The sequence below is a fragment of the Mus caroli genome, unplaced genomic scaffold, assembly GCF_978045245.1.
Source record: "Mus caroli unplaced genomic scaffold, Mus_caroli_1 scaffold_2, whole genome shotgun sequence".
NCBI classification, from domain to species: Eukaryota; Metazoa; Chordata; class Mammalia; order Rodentia; family Muridae; genus Mus; species Mus caroli.
Genome location: NW_028227257.1, coordinates 7,222,434 through 7,234,264, shown reverse-complemented (window position 1 = coordinate 7,234,264; position 11,831 = coordinate 7,222,434). Strand labels below are relative to the sequence as shown.

General features: G+C 49.2%; 1 protein-coding gene across 1 annotated transcript; it reads left to right on the top strand.

Moving 5' to 3' along the window:
- The first annotated feature begins 4,008 nt into the window (after window positions 1-4,008).
- On the top strand, window positions 4,009-4,980 carry Mc3r (melanocortin 3 receptor). The gene has a single exon (XM_021156392.2). It carries the CDS (start codon window positions 4,009-4,011, stop codon window positions 4,978-4,980), a length of 972 nt encoding a protein of 323 aa, XP_021012051.1.
- The last annotated feature ends 6,851 nt before the right edge of the window (window positions 4,981-11,831 follow it).

Here is an 11,831-nt window from a genome sequence, read left to right as displayed (position 1 = left end):
TATTGTTGTCTCAATTGTGGGGTGGTGTTATCCCCAGAGGTCACCAGTGTGCAAGATGGTGAGGTCAGCAACTCCCCCTCAGGGACAGTTGCCCCCATCTGGAGGGAATGGGTCTGTGAATCTACCTGCCTTCGCTCATTAAAGTGAAGAGTCGTCTGAGGTAGACGCTGGTTTGGGACAATAGTCCATTCTGTCATCAGCCCTAAAGGGGGATACTAAGTTTGGTTAGGTAGGCAGACACAGATGAGGGCAGAAGTCCCTGGCCTTTACCGATCTTTTAGTTACCTGGTGGGCCCAAGTGAGGATTCTAAGCGAGGGTGCTTTGTCATTGTTTGTTTGTGGCTTTAAAAACCAAAAGCAAAAGCAGTTTTAAAGTGCTATCACATAAAAATGCATGTTGGAAGTATCAAGTCTCCATGTTCTCTTCCAGAGGATGGAAACCAGGACATCTTCCCAGGCCAAGTACAGAACAGGAAAAACCTCGTGGGTATCAAATGTCCCTGCCTTGCGACCCAGCTTTACCCACGACACTAGAACCCTCAAACACACAGACCCAAGTGGTATGAGTACAGCTCTGGGCACAACCCTGATGATAAGAAGTCACAGGAAGTTTAAGATTGCTTTCCTGCACCCAGGGAGAACGGTGGCTTAGAATCAGGAAATTACATTAAAGGGCTGACAATCGCTGAAGTAGTATTTCACACCCCTCGGCTCACTGGCTGAGATTCCCATCCCCTGATCAGTCTTGATTTAGCAGAGGCTGACAGCTTGTGGGTCTGTTTACAAACACTAAGAAGGTGGTGAGAGAATCCTCACATTTTCTGCAGAGCCTGCCAGCTCTTTAACTCCCTGAAATCCAACAGGGGAAACAGTATCCAAATCCCATCCTGAGCTACAGATCCCTGCCTCCCTGGTGATTTGTCATCCAGTCACATTTACTTTTACATGACCTCATATCCACATCCTCTACACAGTTTTCTCAGCCAGCCATTCTCTGTTTTCTATCAGTGTGGGAGGGAGGGTACTTGTGTCTGTGAGGGGAATTTGGGATCCATCCTGGCTTGTCTTCTGCCTGTTCAACAATCATCTACGTAGTAAACTTGACGCTGCCCATTTAAAGTAATTTCCTCAGCTTGAAGATTTTATGGATATCCTAAATTTTCTTCTACACGAATTGAAAAGTTTGTTTGGGCCGCAGTTGGCTGTTGCTAGGGGTAACCGGTGAGTAGTCAGTCAAAGAATGTCAGGTGATCGATACCCGTCTCTCCTGGCTGCCCATTACTGTGAGTCCAGAGGGAGGGAAGCATCCAGGAAACTTCAATACTTAAGTTCTGGTTATCAAATTACTATAGTTTTGAAAATTGTCACAGGCCAATCAAAATGGTATAGCCCTGGCTCCTACTGCTCCAGGTGACTCTGATGCAGAGGTCCAGGAGGGGTCCTCATGTCCACCTACCCCAGATGTTTATTCCCTCCAGACTGCAAGCATGGTAGGGCCTCTGCCCAGGGCCCTCCTCTACCTCAACCCTCCCAGAGACAGCTCTTCCCTTGGTCCTGCCCACATCCTTCACCCCCAACCTCTACCCCACCAACTCACACACTGGATATCACCTCTTCATAAAAGTCCAAACCTACATCTATATCACAGTCTAGGAAGGGTCCTTGACAAAGAACACCTCCCCTTTGCCCCATGATTCCCTGATTTGTGTCCATCACCCTGAGCTGTACTGTAGTGTACAGGCTAAGTTGGTCAGGCTACGTGTAACAGGGTCTGCAAAGTACAGCTCCCATCTAAAAAGAGAAGTTGTGTTGCAAGTGAAAAGCTAGCAAAGAGCATGGAATCATGCACAGAAAAGCCGGAAGACTGGAAGGTTCATCTGTCTAGCAGCTTCATTGATGTCCAGGGTTTGGTTTGGTTTGGTTTGGAGCACTGGGGATCAAACTCATGCTCCTTACATATTAGACATGTGTTCTACCACTGGGCTACATCCCGGCCCTCTTCACGTTTTTAATCTTGAGGCAGGGTCTCACTAAATTGCCCAGTTTAGCTTTGAATTCACTCTGTAGCTCAAGCAGGACCTGAACTCAAAACTCTCCTACCTTGGCATCTTGAAGTCAGAAGAAAGCACAGCTCCCACCTCAAAGGGAACCAGAGGTTGTTTATTTTGGAAGCAAATATGAGTGGCTGGCTATACCTGGTACATATGGCTTCAGCTCGTCCCAAAAATCAGGTTGCAGTATGTGAATGTTTTCATGTGGTTTTATAAATACAAAACAAAGTAATAAATCCTGGCATCTTTCAAGTATATTAGTGGGCATAGCATGTAGGCGGGTTACAGCAAACTGGGGGACTACTTGCTCTGGGTTTCCAATGCTGTGTCATGAGGTGGGGTGGGTGGGAATTGGTGATCTGCAAATTTATTACATTCCCAAAGGTCTCCCATGGTAGGTAATAGCCACAGAATAGTACTACATCACACACAGGATGGCTATTATATGGTCTAAATATAGCCAAAGATAGCTGGGAGATGTGGCTCAGTTGGGAGAGTGCCTACCTAGCATGCATGTAGCCTTGGGTTCAATCCCCAGCACCGCAGAAGCCAGGCGGGGTGATGTGCCTGCAATCCCTGCAGTCAGGACACAAAGGCAGGAGGATCGGAAGTTTAGCCTTACCCTTGGCTTCTTAGTGAGTTCAAAGCCAGCCTGGCATAGGTGATACCCTGTCTGCAGAAAATAAAATAGCCCAAGCTAGTTTGGCCATGAATCTGTCACATTCCAACTCGACACAAACAGGAAACTTCTGCTCAGACCAGCCTACATCACTACCAGGTCCAGATGCTGATGTAATTTAGAAAGTAGCAATGACCACCTCAGCCTCCAGAAATCATACCCTGACCAATCAAGAGCCATCAACATTGGAGCCAAACACTCTCCTCCCATATCCAAAAAGGTTGAGACTCCCTAAAGGGCCAGGAGCAGTTGACATACTTTAATAATAAACTATTTTTAAATGAAGGCATGCATATTGTGTCTTAGGCTTATTAAATTGCACGTTTAATGAACTATTAATGCAGGTTTCGTTTTTATGTGTTCTTGGAAATAAACAAAAATTGGTGTAATTCTCGTGACTGTGTTACTTGCTTCTCTATGGAGTTCCTGGGTGACACCTGCAATATTGTCAATGTGTGAGCACAATTCTCTGATTTCTCTTCCTCCATTCTAGACGCTGGTTGGCGGTGGTGGGGGTCGGGGGAAGGACTGGGCCAGCGCTTCTCTTGTTTCCTTCTGTATTTCTTACACCCAGTGCAGACCTGACCCATACCAACCCACAACGGCAGCGGCAGAATGAATGCTGATCTCTCTTTACCAGGCAGGTCCGAACTACTCCTACACGAGCGCAGGTGAGCAGTCCGGACTGCAGGGGGCGCCAGTCTGCTTCCTCATCTCCCCGGTGGAACCCGGAGCCCCGACCTGCTGTCAGTCAGACGGTGCCAGCTGCTCAGTGGTCATTTTGCTGCACTGGAGATGAAGTAGGAGTTCCGATGCATAAAACCCGAGTGCTCTCTCTTCTCACATCTAGCGTCAAGTCCCTCAACCCCTGGCTCGCTAGGAGTAGAGCTGTAACTGTAGCAACCGGTGTCGGGTGGGGATGAGAGAAGACTGGAGAGAGAGGGTCAGAGCGAGATGGGATGAGGCAGGCTGATCAGAGTCTGCACTGATTGCTGGAGACCGCAAAGGAAAGTTCTTTCTATGTCTCCAAGCCCCACTCCCTCTCTCTCTCTCTCTCCCTCTCTCTCTCTCTCCCTCTCTCTCTCTCTCTCTATAGATAGATAGATAGATAGATAGATAGATAGATAGATAGATAGATATCAATCTCTCCCTCTCTGGAGAAACTAAAGTCTAGACTGGACAGCATCCACAAGAGAAGCACCTAGAAGGAGAATTTTTCCCAGCAGCTTGCACAGGACCCTGCAGGAGCCGCAGCTGGGACTGGACCCGCTGTTAACCATGAACTCTTCCTGCTGCCTGTCTTCTGTTTATCCGATGCTGCCTAACCTCTCTGAGCACCCTGCAGCCCCTCCTGCCAGCAACCGGAGCGGCAGTGGGTTCTGCGAGCAGGTCTTCATCAAGCCGGAGGTCTTCCTGGCTCTGGGCATTGTCAGCCTGATGGAAAACATCCTGGTGATCCTGGCTGTGGTCAGGAACGGCAACCTGCACTCTCCCATGTACTTCTTCCTGTGCAGCCTGGCTGCAGCCGACATGCTGGTGAGCCTGTCCAACTCCCTGGAGACCATCATGATCGCCGTGATCAACAGTGACTCCCTGACCTTGGAGGACCAGTTTATCCAGCACATGGATAACATCTTCGACTCTATGATCTGCATCTCCCTGGTGGCCTCCATCTGCAACCTCCTGGCCATCGCCGTCGACAGGTACGTCACCATCTTCTATGCCCTTCGGTACCACAGCATCATGACAGTGAGGAAAGCCCTCACCTTGATCGGGGTCATCTGGGTCTGCTGCGGCATCTGCGGCGTGATGTTCATCATCTACTCCGAGAGCAAGATGGTCATCGTGTGTCTCATTACCATGTTCTTCGCCATGGTGCTCCTCATGGGCACCCTATACATCCACATGTTCCTCTTCGCCAGGCTCCACGTCCAGCGCATCGCAGTGCTGCCCCCTGCTGGCGGGGTGGCCCCACAGCAGCACTCCTGCATGAAGGGGGCTGTCACCATCACTATCCTGCTGGGTGTTTTCATCTTCTGCTGGGCGCCTTTCTTCCTCCACCTGGTCCTCATCATCACCTGCCCCACCAATCCCTACTGCATCTGCTACACGGCCCATTTCAACACCTACCTGGTTCTCATCATGTGCAACTCCGTCATCGACCCCCTCATCTACGCCTTCCGCAGCCTGGAGCTGCGGAACACGTTCAAGGAGATTCTCTGCGGCTGCAACGGCATGAACTTGGGCTAGGATGCCCGTGGAGGTGCTCCACATCCAGCCGAGAGACAAAAACAACGCTCAGACAGGACGTAAAGGGTGTTAGGAGCTGGAACTGTGCTTGGCTTCGTCTGTAAGCTCGTGGCCCTTTGCAGAGGGGACACGGCGTAGGATGGGCTGTCTGTGAGGATCTGTGTGTGGGTAAGTCAGTTTGATCTAGCACATAGCCTGGAAGAATCAGATAAGGTAGCCCTGAGTGTCATCTGTGTTCATTGCTAGGCACCCAGGGCTTGTGGCCCCTGCCTGCTCGTTGGCTTTGTACCAGTAACTCTGTGCTTCAAGCCAACCAGACCGGAGAGCTCTCGTGAACAGAAAGAGTGCTTAGACTTCCGGCAAGCGTCCTGGCTCACAGCAGCCACCTCCTGCCCACTACGGGGAGAGCTTTGCACATATTCTGTGGGAGACTGAGTGAAGCCCTGAAAACAATGTGATATTCGCTGCTCCCTTCCAGAACTTATATCTGTGCCAGCCTCCCCGAACCCCTGCACAGAGACATGACGCCCTTCTCCCTGGGCCGTTCGTTGTCATGGTTGTTATTGTTGCTGGAGTTTTGTTCGTTAAAATCTAAGCTTCAAAACCTACTGTATCAAAGTGCTCTAGTCAGTGGGAGGTCCTAGGATCCTGGCCATTGCAAGGTAGATGTTACTCTTTTAAGAACAAAGCAAACAAACAAACAAACAAACAAAACAATGGTCTGCTACTGTTGTGTCTCTGCCTTTCCAAGGCGAGGAAAGTGCAGGCAGGAAGGTGTGCGTTTCACTAGAAACTGCCTTGCTGCCGTTGGTGATCATTTGAGCAGCAGGGTCTGCCTCCTGCTCTTTCCTTACTTACTCCCAGGCTCCTTTCCGGCTCCTGGTAAGGGCGTGTCTATCAAGTGGTTATTTTAACATCATTTATAAGAGAGGCTGTCTTGGCTGTTGCTTCTTTTGCTAGATGCCGTGTTAAAGTCAAATGACCCTGTCGGCAACTTCTGTAACCCTGTCAAGTAAAGCAGTCACTCCCACCACTGCGGGGCAAGAAGATGTACATGCAGGCTTGCTGTATAACACCGCTGTGTGCTGCTGGCAACAGCCAGATCCCTTCTTGCCCTAGACAACTTCAGCTCGTGATATCTCCCTTGGTTTGTGTTCTCCTGCTCTTGAATACATGAGGTGGAGGGACCGTGCTTGAATTTTTCCTGCTATCATGATTACAGACATCATTTGTTTCTTGCTTTAATCGTGATGCTTGGGGGATAATAAAGGCTTTGGTTCCAGTGACCACAAAACACGTGTGAGAATGTGGTGCGCCCCCGGAGTCACCCTGTGCTTCCCACAAACAGACACAGCACAGGATCCATGCAGATGGTATTAAAAGAGTGTTGAGGGCAGGGGAGGTGGGTCGGTGGTTAAGAGCGTTGGCTGTTCTTGGCAGAAGGCTGGGGTTCCATTCCCAGAACCCACATCGTGGCTCAGAACCATTTGTAACTCTAGTTCCAGGTCTGACATCCGTTTCTGGCCTCTGAGGGCACTGCATGCATGTGGTGCACAGACATCCATTCAGACAAAGAACCCACATACATAAAATAAAGATAAATCAACCTTAAAAGTAATATGGGTAAGAGAGCAGTGTTTGCTAATGCTTTTTTTTATTTATTTATTTATTTATTTATTTATTTATTTTAGCCAAACCACAAAACTCTCCCATTTAGTTCCCCAAATTACCAGGCTTCTGGCTCCTCAGCCACTGCCAGTCCTCATGGTTTCAATAAAACACGAAATAAAAGGAACTGTGGGTAGCTACTCAGAAAGCAAATACAGAAGATGGGAAAATCATAACCACGGGAACATCCATAGGAACCGCAATGACCTTGCTCTGAGAAAACAAGACAGAGAGAAGTCACTTTTCCTGTTTTCGCATTGCTTGTCACATTGTCTCATCGTTGCCTGTCAGCAAATCTGTAAGTGGTGAACGCACGCAGTCCCAGGGACCTGAAGCACTGTGAGGACTCCTGGAGAGCCCCGTGTGGCGTGCCCTGTGTCTACCTGGTGTGGTGTGTCCTGTGTCCTGATGCTGATGTCTTTTAGCACCAACAAGTTGCTGTCAACAGATAGTCAAACTGGACCCACTTCTTACTGTGAGCATCCGTTCCTGGGGGTTCATCAGACAAGAACACCCTAAGAATCACCCAGCTTCTTTCCCAAGTGTACACTCTGCCTCTGTAGGTCTAAATGGGATTCTGAAATAAGATGCTGCTGTGTCTGACTCGCCCCCGCCCCCTGGGATTTGGCTGCTGGTCAGAGGACCTCACTTTTAGTAGAGTGGGCTTGGAAGACTTTCAGGCACGCCTGGTGCAAGTCTTCAGAGCGCTGGCCCGTGCCAGGAGCTGAGAAAGAGCTCTATAGGCATTTACTACGTGCACCCTTGCCACCCTACAAGACAGATGCTGTGGCAAGCTACACGCTACAGATGTCTGAAATTCAGGTTAAGGAGGTTTCCGAGGTAACTCAGCGGATTAACACACACAAGGAGATTCTACCTCAAGCTGTGCAGCCCTCGTCCACTCTCAGCCTTGTCGTGGGTCGAGTGTGAAATGCCTGCCACAGCTCATAGGTTTAGACACTTGACCCTCAGTAAGCGGTGCTGTTTTGGAAGGTTGTGTCAAAGTAGGGCCCAGCTGGAGCAAGTGATTTGGAAACCCAGCCTCAATTCCTGGCTGTTCTTTGCTTCCTGGCACGTGGCCAGCTGCCTCAGACTCCTGCCACAGTGGCTCTCTCACCGGGATGGTACAGCCTCTAACTGTGAGGCAAAATAACCACCCCTCTGTTAAATTGCATTTGTCGGGTGTTTGGTCACAGTGATGAGAAGAATAATATGCAGGCTTCGGTACCCTCCTCACAGAAAGAAGCTGGGGATGCCTGAATTGGCCCTGAATGACATCAGAGTGTACGTTCCCATGTTAGAAGGGTTCAGTGCATGTTCTCACCACGTTATGAAGGCTTGGTGAGTTTCCAGAAAGACAAGTTAGGATGAAGAGCCACAACTAATTATTTTATTTAGTGTAATTTTCCAAAAGTGTGTGTGGCCCCGGGGGAGCACAGAAGAGGTGAGTCCGAGTCTACTCAAGCTCTCGCTGACTGCTTTTCCTCAGGAAGACAACCTTGGACATCTCCTTCTACAGTCCATCTCAGATCTTGTGAGGGAGCCCATGGGATGCTGGGACTCAGGTAGGGAGGGGCATAATCTCCCTCCATCTAAAGCACTGGCCCATGGCAGCACTCTGCCTGCCTGCTGCCTGGACCAAGGGAGGTAGTAGCTCTCTGTCTCTCTGTCTCTCTCTCAATCTCTCTGTCTCTGCATGCATGTGTGTGTGTGTGTGTGTGTGCCTGTGTGTCTGTGGGTGGGTGGGTCTCTGTGTATGTGTCTCTGTGTGTATGTATGTATCTACCTCCCTCACTTCCTCCTTTCCCTCAACAAAAGGCACTAAAAGCCCTAACTTCAGGAAACCAAGTATGCCATGATATACAGCTTCCCACTGTATCTTAGTGAAATCAGTTCTTCCTCGGAACCAGGAGTCCTAAGGGTTTGATCTCTACAGTATTGTACCCCCTCCTTGTTCCTAGACTCTAATCCGCCCTGCCCAGACCTTTGCTGCTTCTGTTGCCTTTCTCTGAACTCTCTTCCCGAGATCCACCCATGATTAGGTTCTTATGGACCCTGCCATTTCCACCTCGTGGTTGAATCCGTTCCCAGCCTCCCTGTCTGCAGCTGCATCCATTCCCAGACTCCCTGTCACCTGCTGCATCTGATGCCAGCTTCCCTCTCTGTGTATCCATTTCCAGCCTCCCTCTCTCTGAATCTGTTCCCAGCCTCCCTGTCACCTGCTGCATCCATTCGCATCCGCCTCATCTCACTGCACACCTTACGGCTGGCGTACCCACATTTCTGTTCATTTGATCTCCGCCTGTGTCTTCCACGAGAAAGCAAGGTGTGGTGGATAAAATAATAACTAAGAAATGGTCATTGAAGCTGGGCGTGGTGGCGCACGCCTTTAATCCCAGCACTTGGGAGGCAGAGGCAGGCGGATTTCTGAGTTCAAGGCCACCCCTGGTCTACAGAGTGAGTTCCAGGACAGCCAGAGTTATACAGAGAAACCCTGTCTCCAAAAGCCAAAATAATAGTAATAATAAATAAAAATAAAATAAAATAAAATAAAAAGAAATGGTCATTGAACACGAGAGTTATTGATGCTCGAGGCAGGCATGGTGCACACCTTTAATCCCAGCACTGGGGAGGCAGAAGCAGGCAGATCTCTGAATTCCAGGTTAGTCTGATCTATATAGTGAGACCCTGTCTCAAGCAAGCCAAGTACATGCCCAGATTTGACCGAGAGACTACAACCTACCGCGTGGCCTCGTGTTTTGGTGAGCATATTAGTTATCTCTGCTTACCACACGCCAGTCTAGCCAACACGGCACGGCACGTTCCAGATTAAAGTGAGAGACCCTGTCTGAAGAATCAAAGTGGAGAGTAGCTGAAGGACAGCCAAGCTTGACCACTAGCCTTCACATGCACACACACACACACACTTACACATTCATAGCCACACACGTACATCTATCCCCAGGAGAGGCATTCTCAGCAGGTCTAGCTTTATGATTGGCATCCTTCCGTTGACCTGGTCAGTGTTTGGAGCAGCTTCAGGAAGCCTTGGCACTGCATCCCAGCAAAGTTTGTCAGTCTCAGCAACACAGACATCAATCTGGAGCCATAGTATCCTTTTCTGCAACCAGGCATCTTGTGCAAGGCAGGGTGTGGAGCAACATCCCTGGCCTCTGCGCACGCGCATGTACACACATACACACACACACACACACACACACACACACACACTCAAGATGCCAGGAGCACCATAATGTTATGTGACATGTGTCAGCTATAGCTCCAGATGTTGCAAATACCCCTGGAGGGCCAGGTCACCCCCAGGTGAGAGCCACTGCATGGCTCCTTCTCTTATCTGCTTCTTTCCTGGTGATCCCAGGGATAGACTGCCTTCCGTGGGGGTCTAGCTCTGTGCAGGCTGTCATGGTGACATGTGTGCATTTCAGACACTGCCCCTGGAAAAGACTGCCAATGTGTCTGGTCAGATAACCCAGTTCAAGAGGCCATTGGTATAATGCAGGCTGTGTTGCTTTGGCTCTGAGCTGCTGTACTCAGTCAACTGGGATGCGCTCATGGACCCCAGGAAAGCTCCCAGACCCTGTAGGATTCTCTGCCAGGAAAGCTAGCCAACAGAATAATCTGTTAGTTTATCTTCCAGGCTCTAAGATAAGCTAGAAATACCCTGTTGATAAGAGAACTACATATTCAACAGGTGTAGGCAACAAACACTTCAACACCCAGAACCTTCTTTGGAATTTGGTTTCCAGTCTCCAAACTCAGACCCATATTTGAGTCCTGTGTCTTCCACTGCTGCATGCTACTCACTGACGTTTGCCTATTGGGCAGTTACTTTTTGTAGCTATGGTTCAAGACTAGACTAGCTTTAAAGGAAAGGAAGGAAAGGGCTGGTGTATGGCTCAGTGGTAGAACACTTGCCTTATGTGAGCAAAGCTCTACATTATGAACTAGTGGGCCCCAAGGCAGCAAGATACTCTGCCAAGAAAACCAAAGGGCATAGTGACTGGAAAACAGCCAAGATTGCCCTCTGGGCATACATGCCCAAACACACTCACTATACACACATGCTAACACACTCACTATGCATACGTACAGACACACTCACTATGCACACATGCTGACACATTCACTATGCACACATGCAGACACACTCACTATACACACATGCAGACACACTCACTATACACACATGCAGACACACTCACTATGCACACATGCTGACACATTCACTATGCACACATGCAGACACACTCACTATACACACATGCAGACACACTCACTATGCACAGGCAAAAGAAATACATGGGAAAGCTCCGTATAGTAGCTGACACACCATTAGTGCAAAACAAGTGTTCACTCTTCTGACATTGGTTGTGAGCAACCCTGTGGACATCCTCCCCTGAAGGCCAGGATCTCTCCTAAGAGAATGTCAACTTTCAGTCCACCAACCAAACACCGAGAGAGAGACGCTGCTAAACAGGCCAGCAGCTACTAAGTGTGATTCTCATGTTTGTTGGCCAGCTGGCCTGGCCTACAGTGAATTCCTCTGACCCCCACATGTAAGTGTGTGTGGGCACAAGTGCATGCAAACACACATACAAACACTCACATTCTCTCCCTCTCTCTCTCTCTCTCTCTCTCTCACACACACACACACACACACACACTCTCTCTCTCTCTCTCTCTCTCTCTCTCTCTTTCTTTCTCTCTCTCTCTCTTTCTCTCTCTCTCTCTCTCTCTCACACACACACACACACACACACACACACACACACACATACACCGTTACCATATTACACTCAGTGCATGCCCCTTAGGCCTTCACAGACATGAATGAAGGCTGAAACCCCTGGAACCTTGCCAAGATGAAATCTCTGATCCACGGGACTGGGCCAGGCCTGGTGCTCTGCATTTCTAACAAGTGCTGGCTTAGCAGTGATGCTCCAGGCTGAGACTCACACTTAGCCAAGCAAGGCCTCCCTTGTAGGAGATCTGAGAGCAAGATGGGACAATTTCTCGCTGCTGAAAATCAATCACAGCAAGGGTGGCTTTCTTGCAAAGCAAAATGTAGTTTTGAGACACACTGGTTGTCTCAAAGCCAACCCTCAGGAAATCCAAAGGATCACGATTAAATAAAATTGTTATGAGCTGTCCTTCTTGAGGAA